Here is a 23,161-nt window from a genome sequence, read left to right as displayed (position 1 = left end):
TAGATCCAGTCCGATCCAAATCCGGATCTGAACCGACAAGCTGCTCTTTTTTGAAAAAAATGCGATTTTCGGGCCAACCGTAGCCCGATTTTAGAAAAGTAAAATACCGTTATGCTCAGAATTTTGAGACACATAACTCGAATTTCGCTTCTGAATTTCGCTAAAAAAAACCTGAATTTTGCTTGAATTTAAAGGTTGAAAATAAAACTTTTTCTCACGCTTTAATTAGCTCATTTAGGCCTTGACAATGAGACCTGGGCCAAGCCCAGACTCAAAAGCATCAGCCTAAAATCGAGAATCTACCAATTTTTCTTCTACACTTGGCCAAATTTTCAAAAAATCTCAATTTGACTAAGTGTGAAAAATACGCGATATTACAGTTATAAAGTCTGCTCATGACATAGAAGTGTGAAACATGACAATGATATACAGTTAATAATAATTAATGACCAACAAAAAGAATAATTCAAATTTGCAGGATGCATCTTGCATAAGCTGTCAAAGTGAAAACTTATAATGTTAATATATGTATTAAAAAGTGCCCAAAATTTGTTCAAATGAACCCCTGCAACAATTCCTGCACAACCACTTGGGAAAACTTCTTGTATGCAGCAATGAAGTTGATGAGAAATCTTCTAGCTTCAAGTGAGTGAAGGGAGATTGAGCTATGCATGATATCCATATGAAGACTTTTTGTGAGTCTTCAGTCACAGTTGTGCAGCTTATTCTTTTCACTCATGTTCTTGTACATAGCACTAGAACTACATTCCAGCAATCATTTGCCATTCTTTTATTTGGTTTCATATAGTGGGAAACATGGTAGTTTTCAATTTTGTTGACATCCCATATTAGATTTCATTCTTGCCCTGTGGCATACTTTTAATTTGTTTGCCTATAAAATCTTCATTTCCGACAGGTATGTCATTGATTCAGGTTATGTTAAGCAAAGACAGTACAATCCATCAACGGGCATGTACTCACTTGACATTGTGAAGATTAGCAGGTATTTCGTCACTTTTCCATGTAGGTGCATGGAATCTTATATTTTCTTGCATCTTTCTACAATTGCCTGTATTATTTTAATTTTTAAGGTTCAAACCACTTTTTCTTGAGTTTTTCTTTGTGATTTAGTTTTTTCATCTTCAATAAACATGTTTTAAATGGTTTCAGGCTTACAATCTCCTTTAGTAATATTTACTTAGACCAAAGGCTTATCTTGATCCAGGTGGATTTAGGAGTAATCCAGATCAATCTGAAAATCATTTGGGTCCATAAAGAGAGCAAACCGACAGATACAACGTTGACATGCCATAACTTTGTCACCTGATATCGAAATTGGACTATTCTTGAGTTGTTGGAATGTTTATATCGTGTGCTACAACTGGCATACTATCAGATATCGTTTGCCACCATTTTCAGGTCCATACGAGCTGTTTTAGTGGAACAAACGGGCAAGTCAAAGTTTTACGTACTATATATAGTAAAATTTGACTGGGACTTATCTCTTTATTCAAGAAGAGTTCGAGGGTGATTCAAAAAGCAAAGGGGATGTGGTCAATGAGCTCTACACAAATATGGACTCATGTAATTTGAATATGTAACTTAGCTAAATAGTTTAGAATTTTCCTTTGTAATTAGTAGCATGATCCCACCTTAATTTGGGAAGAAAAGTATAACCTAATTAGGAAATGGGATATCCACTAGTATAAATAGGGGTTCTATGTATCAAAGCAAACAGAGTGAGAGTTTTAGGAGATTAGTTAAAGCAAAAAGGGTCTCAATGCCCTACTTTCAAATTTCCCTAATTTTCTTGTTTATCCTTCTTTGATTTTGCCAACTTTTGGTATCCGGTTGAAGAGGATTGGAGGAATTGGTGTTAGATCTGGAGGTTTCAGGTTTGGCATGAGCTCTGTCGGATACAATTATTGTAAAGAGGTTGGACATATGAAGAATAATTGTCCAACTCTTAAGAAAAAAAAGAAGAGCTTTTGTGGGTTCCTCTAGTGAAGGTGTTGTGAAGCCTAAAGAGGTCAGGTTGTTAGCGGTCTCCTGCCATCCTCACCTATCCTGAGTATCACTTCAGATGCTCTGTCAAGTGGCCTGACTAAGGCTCTTAACACATCCAGCAGGAGATCCAACAACTCTTGGCCCAATCAGCCATTATTCCCCACTCTTCTGTATCGTCTTCTTCCTTTGGTACTGCCTTTGCCGGCATACTTGATAGTCCTACTGATTGGCTGATTAATTTAGGGGTCTCATGTCACATGATGACTCATGAATCCATTCTAGCCATTGTTCTCCTTGTAGTGGTTCTTTTCTCATTGCAGAGACATATTTCTAAGATTGGATCTATTACCCCCTCCTACTAGTCATGGGGGGAAATTAAATAGTTTTCAAGTTCATCATGTTCCCTCGCTTGCTATGAATATCTTTGTTGGACAACTAACCAAACTTAATTGTATTGTTATATTTTCTTCTCTTGATTGTGTTGTGCATGATCAACCATCGGGGAGGAGGATTGGCATTGGCCATAGAAAAAGAGACCTTTATTACTGTTATCATCGCAAATTTTTTCCCTTCCCTGTGGGAGAGAGGGGAAACGATCCTGCGAGTCAAACTTGACCAGAGTTTGAAAATTGTTTTGAAATACTCGCCTCCGTTTTGAAAATAGCGGGAAATAGTTCGTGGAATGGGACTCGACCTGTCGGTACGAGGTTCGACCGTTCTTGGCGCCTTTACCAGGGGTAATCGAACCAAGGACCAAATGTATGCTTGACTTAGTCAAATTAACTAAATCGTGTTCTATCCTAAATGCACAGAGAATTCAGGCATGTGCTGTGAAATTTTGTAAATGCAGATTGGAAAACATGATGTATGCTTGGAAAATGCTTTGGAGTTGGAAAATGTTTCTAAGGCAAAAGATGAAAATCAATTTCTCAAGGAAACCCTAATAAAAGGATTTGAAAATCTTAAGAAAGTTTCTAAAGATTTTGAGAAAATCATGAAGGAATGAGAATCCTTAGAAAATAGTGTGAATTTTTGAGAAAAGACAACTCTTGAAAAAAATGTTAGTAAAAAAAAACTCCAACTTTGAAAATCATCTTTGAAAAATAATTGAAGATTCATAGGAAAACCATGTTGGGAAAGGAAATCAAATCCTAGGAAATTGAAATTCTGGGAATCCTCGCCTTGAGGAATTGGAAATCGATTTTGACTTTGGAAAATGATGGAAAGTTTCCTTTGGACAATTGGAAATGAATTCGAAGACAAGAAATATTTTCCGGGAAAATCAGGGAAAACTTAGCTTAGGAAAAACATTTTCAGAGCATCTTGAGAAATCGATTTCCTTGAAATGGAGCTTTTACAGAAATGCACATGATTTCATGATGTGAACTATCCTGAATGAATGAATGTCTTTTTATGAAAACATCTTTTTAGGAAAATATGCAATTTTAAAATTAAACTAAGGCAAGATTACCACATATTCCGACTATGGCCGTAAATATGCTTGTAATTTACTTAGTTAATTCTAAAATATTTTGTAAAAATTAAAGTTATGCAGTGAATTTTGGAAGATAGCCTAAGAGTGTAGGCTCAGTGTGACTAGTAGGAAGATGCTGAATCTGGGTCTCGTCTATATTCCGACTAGGGCCGTAAATATGGACTCCATCGAGTTCATCAACTCTCTAAGAGTTGGTGCGTGTGCCATTCTTGTTCATCCACAGTGATCTTTTAAATAAAATGTATGAATCACATAATCACTATATTGCAGAAATTTAAACTATATGATATGCATCCTAATCTAAGCGGAAAAGTAAATCTCTTATTTCAAAGATACATTATTACATCACTAAATAAAATGAAAGAAAGAAAATTGCAGATTCCAGCTCCCTCCTTTGAATGTCCTTGTCAAACTTGAAATGGGGTTAGCTCGAATATGTGGGGTTTTCCAAGATTTTCCAATAATATCCTGAAATTATTGGATTGAGTTGGATATAAACCCAATTTTCTTACTTCCTTGATATTTGAATGATGCAAATGCTTGAAAATCAGGTAATAAATAGTTTGAAATTCGGAATTGTGGTCAAAATGACCAAAATACCCCTAATATTGAGGTTATACCTTTAAAATCAGGGTTTTTGAAGGAGTTTTGACAAAATTTTGGGATTTTAAAATGCAAATGGAATCAAACGATGATGAAATGCACGATGGCATGCTACTAAATATGATGACTATAAAAATCAGAATTGACATTTGAAATTTGGACAAAATAACGAATTTCGCTTGTTTTTCGCTCGGATCAGGGTCCCGAAGGAACCATGATTTGATGATACGGCTAAACCGATCATCAAACGATTCTCAAATCATGCCAAATTCGGTAGAGAACATCCCTCTACCTTTAGGAACAACATAGAATGATAAAATGCATGGAATGACATGACCTAAATGCAAAATCTCAAAGAAAACCCTAAAATAAGCAAATTTCGCCTACGAGTACGAACCAAACATAGCATTTAACACAATAATGCAGAAATCCACCATATAAATGTCTGATATTTTGCAGGCTGCTAAAGGACATGGAAATGAACATATTTGGCTTTTACAACCACGGGATTTGACCTATGGTGAGTTCGGTAGCAGAGATTTAATTCTGACAGAACTGAAATCAATAGGATGTGCTGTGAAAATGGATAAAAAATGATAATTGACCACCAAAATTTCCGAAAATTAAAAGGGGAACTACTGACATGCATATGAACAACTTTCATTTGTATGGATTCGGCATTTGGCTAACCGCCAGAGAAATGAAAATACGATATTATACGCATAAATCCGAAGAGCAGGTATAAACACCAAAACAGGAGACCGAAATAAAAAATACGAAAAGGGCATGCAGACTGTCCTAAAAATTACAAAATTTCAGAATCAAATAGAGGACATTTAGAACATGAAGTTCTCTTTTTACAGATCCGGATTTGGAGCTATATTCAGAGAGAACCAATCGAACCAAGTCGATCCAGAGTCTTAGATGCTCAAATTAGGCTCTGACACGTGTCCCGAGCTCTCGGATTTTTGACAGACAACAAAAAAATTCGGAAAAATCTGATAAAATCAGATTAAATACTAGACTCCATCCCGAATCCAGAGCATCTTTTGGATCAGGAATCAGATCTCCCATGAGGGAGATCTTGATTTTACAAATCGGAATCCAATGTCCCGAGCGTTTCCCGGGTCATAAAACCCGACTTGGCATTTCGAATTTTGAACGAAGCATATGAACTCAAACAATTCTGATTTTTTTGCAGATTATCAGGGACAACTTTTCGCCCACAATGTGATTTTTTTTTTTGGAGAAAAGTAAAAGCATAAAATAATGTGTGGACTGACTGCTAAAAATAGAGAACTACTAAAATGAAATAGAATTGAAATAAATACTAAATACCACCTAATTAACTTCTAAAATATGCTAAATTAACGAAAAAAAATATGAATTAAGTCTAATTAATGCATGAATGTTGGAAAATCATCAAGGAAGCATGATCATACTTAATATATGTCGTTTTAAGGGAATGGTTCGATCCATCATTCGGACGAACCCTTTCTTTAAAATGAAAAATCCATGTGATTCAATATGTAAATTGAAACAAGAGCATTATTTCAATAGAATCAACTCGAATGGGAGCTCACCTTGTGTTCTTTTGCTGTTTTGGAACTTCAGAAATGGGCGGCTACGGATGACTTCTCTCACTTTTCGAACCAAGCTTCAGAATGCACATGGAAATCGACCTCTGCTCCTAGGTCGAGCTTGGAATGGCGTGAGCCAGGTAGGTACTTTGATGCAATCTCTTAGATGGGCCCGAGGGGGCGTGAACTCAGAGGAGAAAAAGTGAAATTGAAAGTAGAATTTTGATTGAAGGTTCAGATCCCAAAAGAGAGCTCCCGCTCTAGCTGGGCGTGGGCTAGGGTATTTATAAACTTTTTGGAGAGTTTTGAAATTCAAACAGAATGAATGTGGACCCTCCATGTGGCGCCATCTCAGAGGATGTTACTTTGGATTTTTTTGAAATAAATAAAATGCAAATTTTGTAAATAAGATACCTCAGCAGAATTTGAAATTTTTTGAAATGAGGTTGGCTTGATTTTCTCTGCAGGAGCTTCTCATGTGGCGCCACCTATGTGTGGGCCCACTTTGGGATTTGCTTTTTCTGGAGGAAGTAGAGATGGACATGTGGCATCAACTCAGGGTGGCTCTACACTGCCATGTGTCAGAGGGAAGGAGCAGAGGAAGCATATGGCGCCGCGTCAGAGGCCTTTTGAATTTTGGTTTTACCTTTTCCTAAAAGCAAGCTGCAGAGCTATTTTTGAGGAGAGCTCTTTTCAGAGATGACGCCACCTCAAAGGGGGGTGATTCTGCTTTTTCTGAAGAAGGGAGAGCTGAACATGTGTCGGCTGCAGGAGGAGGCATCTCAGATGGCGCCACCTCAGGCTCATTTTGAAATTTGAACTTGGTTGGTTCTAGAGGAAGGAGGGATGACCATGTGGCGCCACCTCAGGGTGCCCCCACATTGCCATGTGGCAAGTGAGAGAGAAGCAAGGGGGTGGACATGTGACACGTGGCATGAGATAAAGAAGATGACTGAAGACACGTGGCGTCTCTTTCAATAGGCCCCACATTGACACATGTCAAAAAGTAAAAAGAAGAAGATATAGGGAGGACAAGTGACAATTAATGGAGGTGCAGGGAGGAAGACACGTGGTGTCACCTCAGGGTGACCCCACACTGACACATGAAAGAGAAATGGAAGGTGGGAGAAAGTGACATGTGGCGCCACCTCTGGGTGAACCCCACACTGACACATGGCAGAGGATGGAAGGAGAGAGAAAGGGCCAAGTGGCGCCAATTCAGAGACAAGGCTCCTACATTTGAGGCTTTTTGAATTTCTGCTTTTTCTGAAGGAGGACACATGTGGCGCCACCTCAGAGTGGCCTCATATTGACACATGGCCCCAAGAAATGGGGAGACACCAGATGGCGCCACCTCAGGGGAGGCTATATATATATATATATTCTTTTTTTGGCCTTTTCAAAAGCTAAACCTGATTTGAGAAAGGCTAGTGTGACACCACCTCAGGGTGGGTCCCACCTTGCTTTTTATTGAGGTAAGAGCAAAAAGGTAAAACCTCTTTTTTGGAATTTTTATAAAAACTTGAACTAACTAGCAGATAAGACATAAACTTGGCCTAATTATGAAAATTTTGAAAAGAGGTGGCCCCTGCAGGGCGATTTTGTAAAAGAATGATATTTGAAATTGCCGACAAAAGGGCAAAATCTGAGATAAAGCTTCGTCCACTTTTTCAGACAGAGCTGATCCAGTTGATAAAATTTGAAAATCCATATTAAAACTATCCAGATCGTTTTTCTGAGAAAATCTTTTGAAATTCAGAGTCCTGAGGGTAAAATGGGAAGAATTGGCAATTTTGAAGACCCAGGGGGTTTGAAATCAATTTTGAAAAAGTTAAAACTCGAATCTGGATTGAGAATTTAGAAAATCAGGAGTTCTGGATCTCGAAATGACATTCTGTGCCGTGCAGTGATACGAAATGCTCATGCGATGATATGCAATGACATGTCTCAGGGGATTTCATACTGCATGAAGAACTAGAGATTTCAATCTCTTGATGTGAATAAGACTTTGAGATTTTGTGACTGGAGATAATTCTGAGCAAAATAATAGGAAAATTTTGAGAATCGGGGATGAAATATGGAGTTTTGCAGGATTCAAACTCAGAGAATGACCATTTCGCCCTCCGGTGATCCTAAAGGATGGTTCACAATGGTTGGTGGAGATGTCGGGGAGGTGAGTGAAAATTTGGGGTGTTTACAATTACCTAGATTAGCTGATTATAAATTTGCAGAAGGGATCAAAGGTTAGTCTAGGAACCAAGTTTTGGAGGATTTTATGCTATAGCATCAGCGTCTTGGTTACACTTCTAGTTCTCACATTTAGTGTCTTTTGTCCTTTGATAGTTTTAAGGAGTTCACAGTCTCCGTGTCTGAGCATGTAAAAAATTGTGAATGTTGTAAATTGTCAAAGAGTCATGCTCTATCTTTTGGGTCTAGGTTATTGGAGTTAGAGCTTTTAATATTGTACATTCCGTTGCTTGGGGACCTTTACCAGTGTTATCGAAAGGAGGTTCTTCTTATTTTGTTACTTTCATTGATGATTGTACAAGACACTCTTAGATTTACTTGATGAAAAATAGATACAATTGTACATGCTCCTATTACACTAAAAAATATTTTATAATTTGTAACTTGACACATAACCAATTCATTGATGCCACAACATGGACTGATCCAAAATTGCAGCTCCAAAATCAATACTAATAGAAATTGTTCTCATAAGAGCAATAGCATCCCATTTTTTGATGAGTCATGGAAAAAACTGTTATGTTGATCTATTCTCCCATCTTAAACTCCTTTAAAAAATGATAGGTAACAAACAGAGTTTGGAGAAATATCTCATTTCAAGTACAGTTAATATTTTCTAAAGGAAAAAATCACTAATGAGTATTGTGCTGTCCCTCTGAAAAGGTACTATGTCTAAGAGTAGGTAGTTTTCTCATATTTTCAAGTTACTCCTATTTTCCATTGGGGAAGATGGCTTTCTGGAGATTAACATGCTTGAAGAAGACATCAGGTACTAAATGGCCAGAAAAATTTTAAGTTCAAAGGTTTTGTAGATCCAAATATTTGAAATTCCAAAATTTTGTTCAAATGCTCTTTTTTTTTTGGGTAGAATTTTCAGGGCACATGTACTATAGTACATCTGATATTTTGACTATTATAATGTTCAGCTAGATTTGAATGAATGTACATGATTAGAGTTGTTTTTCATTAATTTACAGAGTGCAAGCAGATCAACGTGCTGGCAGAGCTGGAAGAACCCGTCCAGGAAAATGTTTCCGACTTTATCCATCGACCGTCTACCATGAGGAACTTCTAGAAGCAACCGTCCCAGAAATACAGCGATCATCTCTTGTTGGAACCGTTCTCTATTTAAAATCACTAGGCCTTGCTGATATCGATGTTCTCCGATTTGATTTTCTTGATCAACCATCATGTAAGAATTTCATTATGATATCCTGCATCTTGATGTACAGATATTAGTTTGCTAATGTAGTAGATTACTTTCATTGCTTCAATCATATTATTTCTTGTTTTGGGTTCTTTTTGTGCTTGTTCTGCAGGAATTATGCTAATTATGAGAGCTTGGTAATATTGATGCAGATGAGTCACTAGAAGATGCTTTGAAGCAGTTATACCTCATTGATACAATTGATGGAAGTGGTTTGATTACAAACATTGGGAAAATGATGGTTGGTATGATATAAATTTAACCTACGTTTTTTTTTGTAATTATTCACTTGACTCAGAAAGAGTAGTTTCAATGTATAATGGATATTGTATTTAAATTCAACTTATAAGTCATATTGGTATATATTACCAATGTCATATTTTTCATTATCTAGTTCATATCTACTAATTTAGGGCAGCCAACCAAGGATATTATCTTTAAGGATTAGTTGCATGACATAGGCAACCTTAATGTGATAGATTACTTGATGATATTGTTTAAGGTAAACAAGTTTTTCAAAAATCTTTCTTTTTCCAAAATTTAGTTAATTGCCATTAGATTTTATTATATAGTTGGCGTCCCTTCAGGAATGTATTGACAAAATATATGAGTCTTCCTTGCTTAAGTGATTTTGAAATAAAGTGCTCTGGGAAGTGGTGTAAAAATTGGTTCAGGAACAATAGTTTTTTATTATATGATAAAAATTCAGACTGAATCAAAAATTATTTTTTGATCGATGTACAAAAAATGATATATTATTTTAATACTGATGAAAGTATAATTAGTAAAAATATTTAAAAATAATCAAATAGCATAAAATAAAGAATTAACTGACGTAGATAAAATTGAACTAAATAATGAAAAAAATATGAATGATAACCAATGGAGTTAAATCTAATTCTAAAAGAGGCATTCATATGTACAACCCATGGCACATTATTTTGAAATCACATGCACAATGATATAGAGTATATCATGATTGTCATCACAAAATGCTAATATCCTGCACCATATTCCTAAACACAATGGCATTATTAATGTATCTTGACAAAGTATAAACATAGTATAAAAAATCTGATGATTTCAAGCTTGGCCATGAGTTGTGTGTACAGGTTTTTTCAAACGCGCGCACACACTATAAACGTGAACAATGTAGTTTCCGCTAATCATGATTCTAGATTAAAAGCCATAGTAATCCAAACAAGCAATCACCGTAGCAGGTGATGATTGATGTGAAGCAGCAAGATCTTTCTATTGTAGGACTTCATGTGATTTGCTATTTCTTGCCTTATGCTTGCTTGGACTAAATTTTGTAAGTTAAATGAATAGGTTATGTGCGTCATTGCATAAGTGCCTTAAAGAAAGTCAAGCTTAATTATGTCATGATCACTTGGTAGATAATCGGTAGGAGATTAGACATACAAAACAAATATATAAGTTGATGGTTCATGATTCATTCTTTAAGATGCATATCATTGATCTGGTAAAATTGGTAAAATCGAAAGTTATTTGAGTTGATAACATCGTCTTATGTCCTAAGCAAATCAATTTAATGATGCGAGGAAAATGGTTGGCATTCATTCACAAACAAGACTAAAATAAAGAGAGACAGAGTGGAGGCTTTCACTTGAGGACAAGAGAGAGAGTAGGATATATTCAGGTTAAGGGTCATCTAGGATTCTAGATGACATGCTTAAAGTCGGGTTCATCAGACCAATAATTTGGAATGCTGCCACCTTAGTAGTTGTCACTGTACAAAGCGATTGGTATGGTGCACATTTGCTTCAACTTCCACAATCTAAATGCTGCTACTCCCCACTACTGTTCTTCCATTTCTGCCTGGATTGTCTCAAATTCACTTGCAGTCTCTTTCCTCTCCACTTGTATGACATATTTCAGATTATGAATAAATTTTGGTTCATTAGAATGAATTTCATTCATTTTTGTGGGGAACTTGTTGAAATGAAACAAGAGTGAAAAATACAATGCCAACAAGGGGCTTATACAAACACACTAATCGTGGTCTCTAATGGACCAATTACAATTTCAAAAGAGATGAAATACAAAATAGCAACAAAGGCATAAAAGCCTATAGGAATAGAGAGAGCTAAAAAACACCAAAATGCTTCTAAGCGCATGCCTTTTGTTGAGAGTAGGTGGTTTAAGTTTAAACCTTCTTAGTTTGGAGGTTATTTGAAAGTTTTATTAAATAAGGGACTTAAATGTAATTTATTATTTTGGCCTCTCTCTATTTAACATAGAGAGAGCCCTAATGTTAATTAACGAGTTTCTCTACATGTGCAGCTGTCTCTCTCTCTCCCATCTCTCTCTCTCTCTACCTAGGGTGTGGTGCAACCTTCTACATGGTATCAAAGCATCGATCGTGGGAGCTTAATCGATCATGATCAAACTGTTGCCGAGTTTCTCTCTACACCAACGAGAAAAAAAAAATTCCAGGTCAGCTGTTTATGTTTCTGTGTAAGATCTGATAACAGATCTGGGTTTTGACCAAGGTCATGGCCCAGATCTGTCATCAGATCTAAGGGAACAGGATGCGTGCTCCTCGTTTCCTGTTTTTTTTTCTGTTGCCGTGATTCCCTGCTGCCGTGATATCCCTGCCGTGATTCCTGTTGCCGTGATATCCCTGCTGTGATCCCTGTTGCCGTGATTCCTGTTGCCGTGATATCCCTGCAGTGATTCCTTGTTGCCGTGATATCCCTGCCGTGATTTCCTGCCATGATGTTTTGATTGCCAAGTTTTATGGCCGTAATATCCTGATGTTTGGGCTTTGGTAGCAATCTTCTTGTCGATTTTTTTTTTCTGTCGTGACTTCCTGTTATTTGGGAGAAACAACAATCGCACTTGTTATGCTGTGCTGGTGATTGAGATATGACTGTCGAGCTCTATATGTTTGGGAGCAGCCTCTGTTATGATTCAGTTTATGCATATGAAGAGTTATGTTGGTCGTGACTCCCTGCTGTGCTGAAAAAAAAATTGGTACTATTATTCATGTGTGTGGGCTGCTGTTCACTACTGTCGTGGAAACTGCAGGCTTGATTCCCTGCTGTGTTGGGAAATTACGCTTGTTGTGGGCTGCTGTTTCTTACTGTCGTGGTTTTGTGTGTGTGAACAACTGCTGGTTGTCGTGTGAGTGCAACACACGCTATTCCCTGTGTTGATTGAAGTCTGTCCAGATTTTTTATCTCTGCTGAAACAAAAGTATATCTTCAGTATGGTTGAAACTTCGAAATGTGATTCCAAATTAGAAAATATTGGAGAGTATAAGGCATTTGCCAATCCCTTTTCGTACGGATCTTCTGTAAGGTTGAATGAAACTAACTATGCCAGGTGGTCCAGAACGTTCATGATGTCGGTATCTGGACATCGTAGAAAACATATCTTGTTGGAAGAAGAACCCACTGAAAAAGTCGGAAAATATGTGACCTGGGATGAAGATAATGACATAGTTATGTCATGGATCATGAATAGTGTCGAAACCCATATTGCAGATGGTTTAATTTATTATAATACAGCCAAACAGATGTGGGAAAATCTTAGAGATACGTATTCACAAGAGACTAATGTGAGTCGTATCCTGCAAGTCGAACAGGAGATATATAATTTACAGTAGGGAGATCAGACCTTGGCCCAGTATTATGCATCAGTAAAAGCTGCGTTTGAAAGACTCAATACTCACAAGCCTCTTTGTTGTTCGAAGCAGAAGGATCATCAAGAACAGACTATGGTTGCTCGGTTTCTTACAGGCTTATCTTCAGAATTCTCTGTTGCAAAAGTCTAAATGTTGACTGGATCAGATGTACCTACTCTTGCTGATGCATGCAATCGCCTGAGTAGACTTGCGATATCTCTTCCACAATCACAGCTTGTGACCCAGTCATCGGCTCTAGTTGTCTCTTCTGGTTATGGGCGTGGAAATATTCAGAATATCAGAGGACGAGGTCGTGGACGAGGTATGGGAGGCAGATGAATGCTTCAATGTAAATTCTGTGGAAAATCTGGACATCTAGAAGATCGATGCTAGGATAAACATGGTCGGCCAACCTCTTCTTCATCAAATTCATATGCTCTAAAAGCAAATGTTACTACTCTCGAGGCAACAAAGGTACATGAAAATATCTCTGCAAGTGACAGTAGTATCACCCTCAGTCGTGCTGAATATGATGAGCTGATAGCTCTTCGTCCTGTGAGTTCCACCCCTCCTGTAGCTGGTGTTGCCTATTCAACAGGAAATCATCTACATCCAACTGACAGTAAGTGGATTATTGACTCTGGTGCATCCAGACATTTGTGTGGAAATTCTCTTGTTTTTTCAGATCTAAAGGATATTAATGCTCATCGAGGAGTCTCATTAGTTTGGGAGTTCCTCCCCGGTTGTTGGTCAGGGAAATATTTCTATATCCTCCTCGTTACAGTTGCAAAATGTTCTTCATGCTCCAAACTTTCCTCAAAGCTTACTCTCTGTTAGTTGCCTTATAAAAGAACAAAACTGTAGAGTAATATTTGATCCGATGGGTTGTCATTTTCAGGATTTGCTGACGGGGAAGAAGATTGGTGGAGGCTATGAAGCAAATGGAGTTTACTACCTACATCATCCAATGGGTAATGTTCATGCTGCCGTGGAACATTCATTCAGTCCTGTTCAGTGGCATCACCGTCTTGGTCACCCTTCATTGTCAAAGCTTCGTTCGGTCTTTCCTCAAATTCCTTCAACCACATCATTTCAGTGTGAAACATGTCAACTGGGCAAGCATCATCGAAGCTCGTTCCCTTCGAGTCAGAGTCAGTCTAGTAATAAAGTTTTTGAACTTCTTCATGCAGATGTATGGGGTCCTAGTAAGATTCCTACTAGGACTCTGTGTCGATACTATCTTGTTATTGTTGATGACTTCTCTAAGTTGTCATGGGTGTTTCTAATAAAAGAACGGTCTGAAGTTCCAAGTATTATGAGATCCTTAATTCTTGAAATAAAAACTCAGTTTGAATCTATTGTCAAGATTGTTCGCACTGATAATGCTCTTGAGTTTAAATCAAAAGTTATGTTACAATTTTACCAAGATCATGGCATTCAACTTCAAACTTCCTGAGCCTATTCCTCTCAACAAAATGGGGTGGCTGAGCGAAAACATAGACACCTGCTTAATGTTGCTCGGACTATTATGATTCAATCTAATGTTCCTGCGTTATAGTGGGGTGATGCGATTACCACTGCTTGTTATCTGATCAACCGCATGCCTTCTTCTTCTTCCGTGGGTGATCAAATTCCATTACATATCCTAAAACCCAATACCCCACTCTTCTCTTTCTCTCCCAAAATATTTGGATGTGTTTGTTTTGTACACAAATTTAGCCCTGACCGTGATAAATTAGCTGCTCAAACTACAAAATGCATATTTATAGGTTATCCCAAAAATCAAAAGGGATATCGATGTTATGATCCTAATTCTCGCCGAGAGTATATTAGTGCGGATGTATCTGTCTTGGAATCCACTCCATATTACTCTAGTACCGGTTCCCCACTGCAGGTTGATCCAGCTGAGTCTTTTCCATTACCTATACCTCCTTTTCATTTGGAATCTGTGCCCTCATTACTGAACCAAACTTCATTCTCTTCCAGATTTCATAATCCTCCATTGGTATATGTGCGTAGAACTCCACCTCCGCAAGTGCCTTCATCTTCTTCTTCTCCTGAGGTAAGTTCTACTGACAATAATGATATTCATGATGATGATAACAGGCCTATTGCTCTACGAAAGAGGACACGACAATGTACCTTATATCCCATATCTCATTTTGTCTCCGATGTCAGAATTGGAAGTCAGATGAAGTCTTTTATTTTAGCCTTATCGGCAAAAACTATTCCTCTGAACTATCAGCAGGCAGAACTTGATAATCGCTGGAAGCTGGCTATGCAAGAAAAAATGGATGCTTTAGTATCTCAACGTACATGGGATCTAGTTGATTCCCCAGCAGATGCTGACATTGTTGGATGTAAATGAGTATATACAATAAAGTACAAATCTGATGGTTCTATTGAAAGGTACAAGGCCAAATTGGTAGCAAAAGGGTATACTCAGACATATGGTATTGATTTCTTTGAAACCTTTTCTCCTGTTGCATGGATGGGTACCATTCGTTTCTCTCAGTAGCTGTTCAGCATGGTTGGAGCTTGTACCAATTAGATGTGAAAAATGCGTTTCTATATGGGGATCTATCTGAGACCGTTTACATGCAACAACCTTCAGGATTCGAGGTTGAGGGGGAGTGTCAGAAGGTGTGTAGATTGAGAAAGACGATTTATGGCTTGAAACAAAGTCCTCGTGCATGGTTTCAAAAGTTGTTTGAAGTGATGTCACGCTTTGGCTTTAATAGGTCAGCAACCGATCATACATTATTTATCAAGAAAACTAGCTTTGGCATAGTTGTTATGGTGGTATATGTGGATGACATCATTCTTACAGGAGATAATGTGAAAGCTATTGAAGCCACAAAGGCTCATCTTCAAAAACACTTTGTTACAAAAGACCTTGGTTCACTCAGGTATTTTCTGGGTATAGAAGTTGCCAGGAGCCGTGAAGGGATGATTTTGTCTCAACGGAAGTATGTTCTTGACTTACTAAAGGAAACGAGAATGTTGGGAGCCAAACCAGCAAATATTCCCATGGACCATAAAGTTCAGTTGTTTGAAGAAGGGTCAAAACCGGTTGATAGCAAAAGCTATCACTCCCTAGTAGGGAAGCTACTGTATGTAACTGTGACTAGACCAGATATTGCTTTAGCAGTAAGCAAAGTTAGCCAGTTTATGGACAAACCAACTGAGGTACACTGGAATGCGGCTATTATGATTCTCAGATATCTAAAATCTTCTCCTGGAAAGGGGTTATTGTTCAGGAAAGGTGGAACTCTGCAGATAGTGGCCTATTCTGATGCTGACTATGCAGGATCTGTAGTGGATAGAAAATCTACCACATGATTCTGTGTGTTTCTGGGAGACAACTTGATTTCTTGGAGAAGTAAGAAACAAAATATGGTTTCTAGGTCGAGTGCAGAATCAGAATATCGGGCTATGACCCAAACAACTGCTGAATTGATGTGGGTTCGTACTGTTCTTCATGATCTTCAGGTGAAGGTTTCCTCTCCTATGACCATGATGTGTGATAACAAGGCTACAACATATATAGCAAACAATCCTGTCTTTCATGAGAGAACAAAGCACATTGAGGTTGATTGCCACTATGTAAGAGATATGGTTCAAGCTGGACATATCACTACCAAATATCTAAAGTCGGAAGATCAAGTTGTAGATATGTTTACAAAACCCCTTGCTAGACCAAATTTCTCAAAATGTTGTGACAAGCTGAACATGGTTGATATCTATGCTCCAGCTTGAGGGGGAGTGTTGAGAGTAGGTGGTTTAAGTTTAAACCTTCTTAGTTTGGAGGTTATTTGAAAGTTTTATTAAATAAGGGACTTAGATGTAATTTATTATTTTGGCCTCTCTCTATTTAACATAGAGAGAGCCCTAATGTTAATTAACGAGTTTCTCTACATGTGCAACCGTCTCTCTCTCTCTCTCTCCCATCTCTCTCTCTCTACCTAGGGTGTGGTGCAACCTTCTACACCTTTAAAGAGTGGAGTGAGGCTCTATTTATAGAGCCTCACAATGGGAGGTAGTCCAACGTCTAGTTGGACTGTCTCCCAACAATAAAAAATCTGACAGTAAAAGAATTAAAGTAGAAAAAATAAAAATAAAATAAATATTTACATTTTAGTCCCCAGTGGACTATTCTACGTACAAAAAGACTAAAATACCCTTGTTGGGTATTCAAATACATATAATTTTTAACACCCCCCCTCAAACTTACAGTGAAATCACCGAAAGTTTGCTAAGAAGATACAAAAATCCGGGCAACGAAAAAGCTTTGGTGAAGAAGCCTGTAACATGAAATTCAGACTGAACATATGGCAACGTAATAGTCTCCTTCAAATATTCTTCGCGAACATAGTGACAATTCATCTCAATGTGTTTTGTTCTCTCATGAAATGTGTGATTGTAGGGTATATATATGGCGCTCTTGTTATCGCAACATAGTTTTGAAGATTCGGCGATATCAACACCCATGTCGGAAAGCAGCGGTCTCATCCACACAACCTCAGTGGTTGTTGTAGCCATTACCCTGTACTCGGCTTCCGTAGAGGATAAAGACACCTTTTGTTGTTTTTTGCAGCACCAAGAGACGAAGGAATCACCTAAAAACACACAAAAGCCTGTAGTTGAGTGATGATTATTGGGATCTCCTCCCCAGTCAGAATTAGTATAAGCAATAAGATTTAAGGATGAGGAAGATGATAAGAATAACCCTTTAGATATGGTTTTCTTAATGTATCGAACTATTCTTAATACTGCACTCATGTGAACCGTCGTCGACGCTTGTTGAAATTGACTCGCAATGTGTACGACATGTGCAATATATAGCCTTGTAATAGACATGTACATTAATGATCCAATAAGTTGTCTATAAGGAGTTGTATCATCTAATAACACTTCATATTCAGCTCTCATTTTGGCATTTATCACTTCAGGAGTATCATCAAATTTTGTGTTAGTGATTCTCGAACGTTCAACAATATCAGTTGCAAACTTGATTTGAGATAAAATGTATCCTCTTGGCAAATAGGCTACTTCAATTCCTAAAAAATATCTCAAAAAACCAAGGTCGGTCATATAAAACGATTTTTTAAGCAAGATTTTAATATCTTCAATTTCCTTTTGATCATTCCTAGTGATGATCATATCATCGACGTACAAGAGAAGAATAATCAATGAGGTACCTGTAGATCTAACAAAAAGAGCAGTGTCATTGAAACAAGATTTAAATCAAAGCTTTAACATAGTACCACTAAATCGATCATACCATGCTTTGGGGGCTTATCTAAGCCCATATAGAGCCTTTTGAAGGCGAAGAACCATGCCATTTTCAATAGTCAGACCAGGAGGGGGATCCATGTATACTTCCTCTAAGTTTTCATTTAAGAATACATTCTTAACATCTAGATGATATATAAGCCATTTTTTGATAGATGCTACTGCTATTAGAGTCCTAACTGTAGTCATACGAGCAACTGGGGCAAAGGTCTCATCGTAATCTACACTATATTCTTGAGAGTATCCTTTTGCAACTAACCTTGCTTTATATCTTTCGAGAGACCCATCACTTTTTATTTTAATTTTAAAAACCCATTTACACTGTAACGGCCTCAACTCGTACCCATGGCCAAGTGACAACATTTTTTTTCAAGTGCGGAAACATTCCCAAAGACATGAGGCCTTTAAAGTTACAACACATCCACAACCATAAGGGTTCTTATACTCATTTTTCAAAGCAAACTAAACTTTATTTATTAAAATGCATAGAGTCTGCGATATAAGCAAAATAAAATATAAATAAAGCAAAAAGAAGATCCACGTTATCTAAAAGAATCTGTCAATCCATCGTGTGGTCCCCTCGCGACTCCTCTCAAAAGCAAGTTGCCTTACTGGGCCTCTGAGGTTGTGAAAAACACAAAAGTAGGGGTGTTAGAATCCAAAGAATCCTATGTACGAATCCCTCTAATGAAATAAATAAGTAAAAAGAACATAAATAAGATTCATGAAATATTTTAGAGGGATGCAATTACGACAAATTCATAACTCAATTATTCATGCAATAGAAAACAATTTAATAAGCATCAGAGACAACAAATTAAGCACTACGGAACAAACCTCATAAACAAATTATTATCTTTTATCAGAGTTTTTTTTTTCATATGCATGTCCCTATTAAATGCACACAATTTAAGTTCCTCTTTTTAATTACCATTGCCCGCGAATACTCCAAACGAGTAATAATTCTTGAAGTCAAGTAGGGTTCCCAGGGTAACTTAGCACACAAGTTGTATTTTATTACTCGGTTCTAAACTTAGCCCTTGACCGAAACAGCCTTCGGAACATTAGACATCTAAATCTAATGTCGGGACACCAGGGACATCCAAATTCACAAGTGCCACTTTCTTGGTATATCAAAACACCAGCTGTATCTACACATCACCCCCAGGCAAAGTGACAGATTTTTCCTAAAACCGTGACTAAGAGAAGAACCTCAATATCGGGTTCAGGGGCAACAACAATGCACACAGAGTTTTAGTATCCTCACGGTTCTCTAAAACCGCAATGTCCAAAATTCTCATATTATACAAAGGACATTAAGGAAACGTAGATTACAATGTTCTTTAATTTTTTTTATCTTCTTATTAATTCATCTCTTTTAATTTGCAATTCAACATGCAGAATTAATAACACAAGCTTGCAAATCAACATCCAGAATTAATAACACAAGCTTGCAAATTAACATGCGAAGCTCTTCACGGGACCACAGCGCGTTACAACATAGATTAGAGCAATAAGAACAATAATATCACAATTGATTTTTTTGCAATGCATAGAACAACTAAAACAAAAAGCAACTCAAGCTCAAGGCTCACGCTGCCCATGATGATCTATTTTGATCATCGATGCATTCATATGCAAAAATCATGAATCACATGCCAATATGCATTCATTCCTTTTAAATGCTTCTCAATGCACATTCATTTATGCCAATAAAAAGATGTGCAAGAAACAATAATATTCATCTGCATAAGTTCTCACCACCATACCAAGTGCATGCTTTCATTCATTAATCACTTCACTTAAAACATGTGGGCATTCATGCAATCACTTACATGCAAAACATATCTATTTCATGCATGCACGTGCACATAAGAACAATGGTGCATTAACACTTTGATTAAGCATGATATACTGCAATGCAGAGATTTCGTTCCTTTACATGCAAAGGCACCCATATTTAGGTTCGATGATGCATGCATATGCATATACAAATTCAGGCTGCATGTATAAACAACGTTCATCCGTTAAGTAAACATGATTCCATTCCATTTTTGCAACGTTCATCCGTTAAGTAAACATGATTCCATTCCATTTGTGCATGCATATAGCCTAAACATTTATAGTGGCAAAATCTGTAAATCTAGTGCATCCGACTGAATTTTCTTTTAAGCTCAAATCAATGCATTTAATGTGCAAAATGTTGATTATTTGTCATACTCAAGCATGAACATCAACTATACATAAATATGAACACAACAACCGGACTCGAAGCATGAACTATATCAAAATGTGAATATGTAGCAAACGTGAATCAACATAACCATTAGGTTCAGCATATGTGGAAGATTTCTGGGTTTTTAAATCAGTAAAACCCCTTGTGTTTCATTATTTGCTAACACTTTTTTTTTTTTGAAAAAGAATTAACTGCACCCACCTGCTCGGTTGGGCCTATAAGGCCCGACAGGCCTGGTAACCAGGTCTGTCAGCACCTGTTTAGGTGCTGTCCCGGTCTGGCCAGATTGCCCACAAGTCTGCTAAAAGAAACTCTTTTAAGCCCCCCCCCCCCCCCCCCCCCCCCCCTTTTTTTTTTTGTGTGTATAAAACAGTCCAGCACCCAGCCGACCCAGTCGGCTGGGGTTTGACTCCGACTGGCTCGGCTGGGCCTGGCAGGGTACTACACAACCCAGGCTGGGCCTGTGCACCACCTGGCAGTCCAGCCAGCCCAAACCACAAAAAAATTGCTTCTTTTTTTTTTCTTTTATCATGCCCAGCCAACACATGGCTACGCTAATACGAGTGGCCAAGGCCTGACAGGCCAGCCGAACCCAGTTCGGCTGGGCTGCCAGCTGGCCCCAAGGTAGCAATTAAGTACCCATTCGGCTGTTTTTTTTTTGTTTGAAAAGGAAAATAAACAAAATATATAAATATAACATGCAAAAACGCACATATATAGATTCAATAATTCATGCATATGCATGTTCAACTTAGGCTGTATGCATATGGAATTTCATTGCCCAATTATGCATATGATTCCACTCAGTTTTTACATGCTTGCACATATTCATATATCAAGTAGGCATGAGTATGCATATATCTATTCTGTTATGCATGATTCACAAGCAAACACGATTTTACAGATTTTGAGATTAGGCATGCATCTATCAACAAAGCAAATTACAAAAATACATGTAACTACTTATTATTGCACCCCGTTACCAAAATTATGCATGCACTAAACCTGAACCAGATTTGCGAATGTCATAAACACGCAAATCTGTCCCGATTTAGGGATCCACAAATACAAGCATCAATATATATATATTTCTCAATATAAACTTCGAAAACGAGAAACATCAAACCCATATTAGAGTAAGTATTCAGATTTAATCTTTTTCTAAAGATTTCTGCTAAAATAGTGCATGGAATACAAATCCATGCTCTTTTTCTCATCCGATTCAAGAGAAAGACCCGTACCTTACACAAAGATCGAAAAGAAACAAGGAAATAATGGTGGAAACGACGGATGATTGGAGAAGAAGCTCCCTCCTTCCTCTTCCTCTCTTTTAATTTGGATCCATATTAATTTGGATCAAATCTATCCGATCCGATCTAAATCCGGATTCGAACCGACAAACTGCTCTTTTTTTGAAAAAATGCGATTTTGGGTGAATCGTAACCTGAATAACGGAAAATAAAATATCGTTACACTCAGAATTTTGAGACGCATCCAACGATATTTAGCCTGAATTTCACTTTCAAAATTTGCCCAAAAATAACCCGAATTTTGCTTGAATTTAAAGGGCAAAAATAAAACTTTTTCTCACGTTTTGAGTGGCTCCTTTAGTTCTTAACAATGAGACTTGGGCCAAGCCCAAACTCAAAAGGATCGACCTAAAATCGAGAATCTACCGATTTTTCTTCTATACTTAGCCAATTTTTCAAAAATCTCAAATTTAACTAAGTGTGAAAATACGCGATATTACATCCCTAGCCCCTTAAAAGAATTTCGTCTACGAAATTAGAACGTATCGAATATGTGTGGGTAGTGCCAGAATCAAACATCACACAAGCATAATAATCTGCAACTAAAAAGATACCTTCGATCAGATCAGTCTGATCACCCTGCGTAGTAGCCATAACGGCATAAACTCTCCCGTTGGTCCTTCGCTGATCCTGCTGCTGCTGTCCTCCTTGAGCCGTCGACTTGCTCGGACAATAAGTAGCAATGTGATCAGGCTGCTGGTACTGCTAGCATACTCCCTTGAACGTCATGCAAAAGCCCAGAGGATGGCTCTTGTTGCACCTGTTGCACACAAATGATGCCTTCCTTTGCTGCTGTCGCTGCTAGGTCCGCTGCCTCTTATCCTCCTGCGCCTTGCCACTCGCAGAGCTATCTCCACCGCCGCCTCTCTTTTGCGACCCATCCCTAGAATGCTCCCACTCCTCGTTCAGGACGGTCACAGACTCTATCGTGTCACTCAATGAAGTCGGTCGACTTGTCCTCACTTGGACTCAAAGTCCGTCCTTCAGCCCGCGAACGTACTTGGTTGCCCTCGCCTTATCATTAAGGAATAAGTTCGAACAATACCGCTCTAGACTCCTAAATTTAGTGGTATAGTCCACCAAACTCGTACTCCCCTGAGTCAGCTCAAGGAACTTCTGATGCATCCTTTCCCGTGCGTAGGAGGGAAAGTACATGCCTAAAAACTCTTTCCTGAAAACCTCTCAAGGAATCACGTCCACTCCAGCCTACTTCACCCTTCGCAGGGTGTCCCACCACTTCTTGGCATCACCCTTTAGACGGTACGTGCCAAAGGCGGTCTTCCTGTCCTCAGGGATAGGTAGAACATGAAACGCCTGCTCGGTCTCCTCGACCCAGCTCTCGGCTGCCTTTGGGTCGACCTTTCTTGAAAAAGTTGGCAGGTCCAACTTCAGGAATCGCTCATAAGTAACACCATTGGGATTCAGAGCAACCTTGGTGGGATGGGCACACCTAGGTATATGTGCCGCCTACGCCGTCTGCATCGCCTGCGTCGCCTACGCCGTCTGCGTCGTCACAGTCTCCGCTAGTGTGT

At 38.2% G+C, this 23,161-nt stretch overlaps 1 protein-coding gene across 3 annotated transcripts in view; it reads left to right on the top strand.

Annotated features, from left to right (window-relative positions):
• Window positions 1-23,161, top strand: part of LOC149829939 (putative pre-mRNA-splicing factor ATP-dependent RNA helicase DEAH4) — a 149,889-nt gene that overhangs the window by 71,354 nt on the left and 55,374 nt on the right. For all 3 annotated transcript variants that reach the window (XM_090016178.1, XM_090016177.1, XM_090016179.1), the window contains 3 exons: window positions 917-1,003; window positions 8,910-9,124; window positions 9,292-9,384. In XM_090016178.1, coding sequence (XP_089872304.1) covers window positions 917-1,003; window positions 8,910-9,124; window positions 9,292-9,384 — 395 coding nt within the window. The remainder of the gene's footprint in view (window positions 1-916; window positions 1,004-8,909; window positions 9,125-9,291; window positions 9,385-23,161) is intronic.

This window comes from Nuphar pumila, chromosome 8, assembly GCF_984573655.1.
Source record: "Nuphar pumila chromosome 8, dmNupPumi1.hap1.1, whole genome shotgun sequence".
NCBI classification, from domain to species: domain Eukaryota; kingdom Viridiplantae; phylum Streptophyta; class Magnoliopsida; order Nymphaeales; family Nymphaeaceae; genus Nuphar; species Nuphar pumila.
The sequence above is the reverse complement of the archived record's forward strand: the minus strand, read 5'-3'. Positions and strand labels throughout refer to the sequence as shown.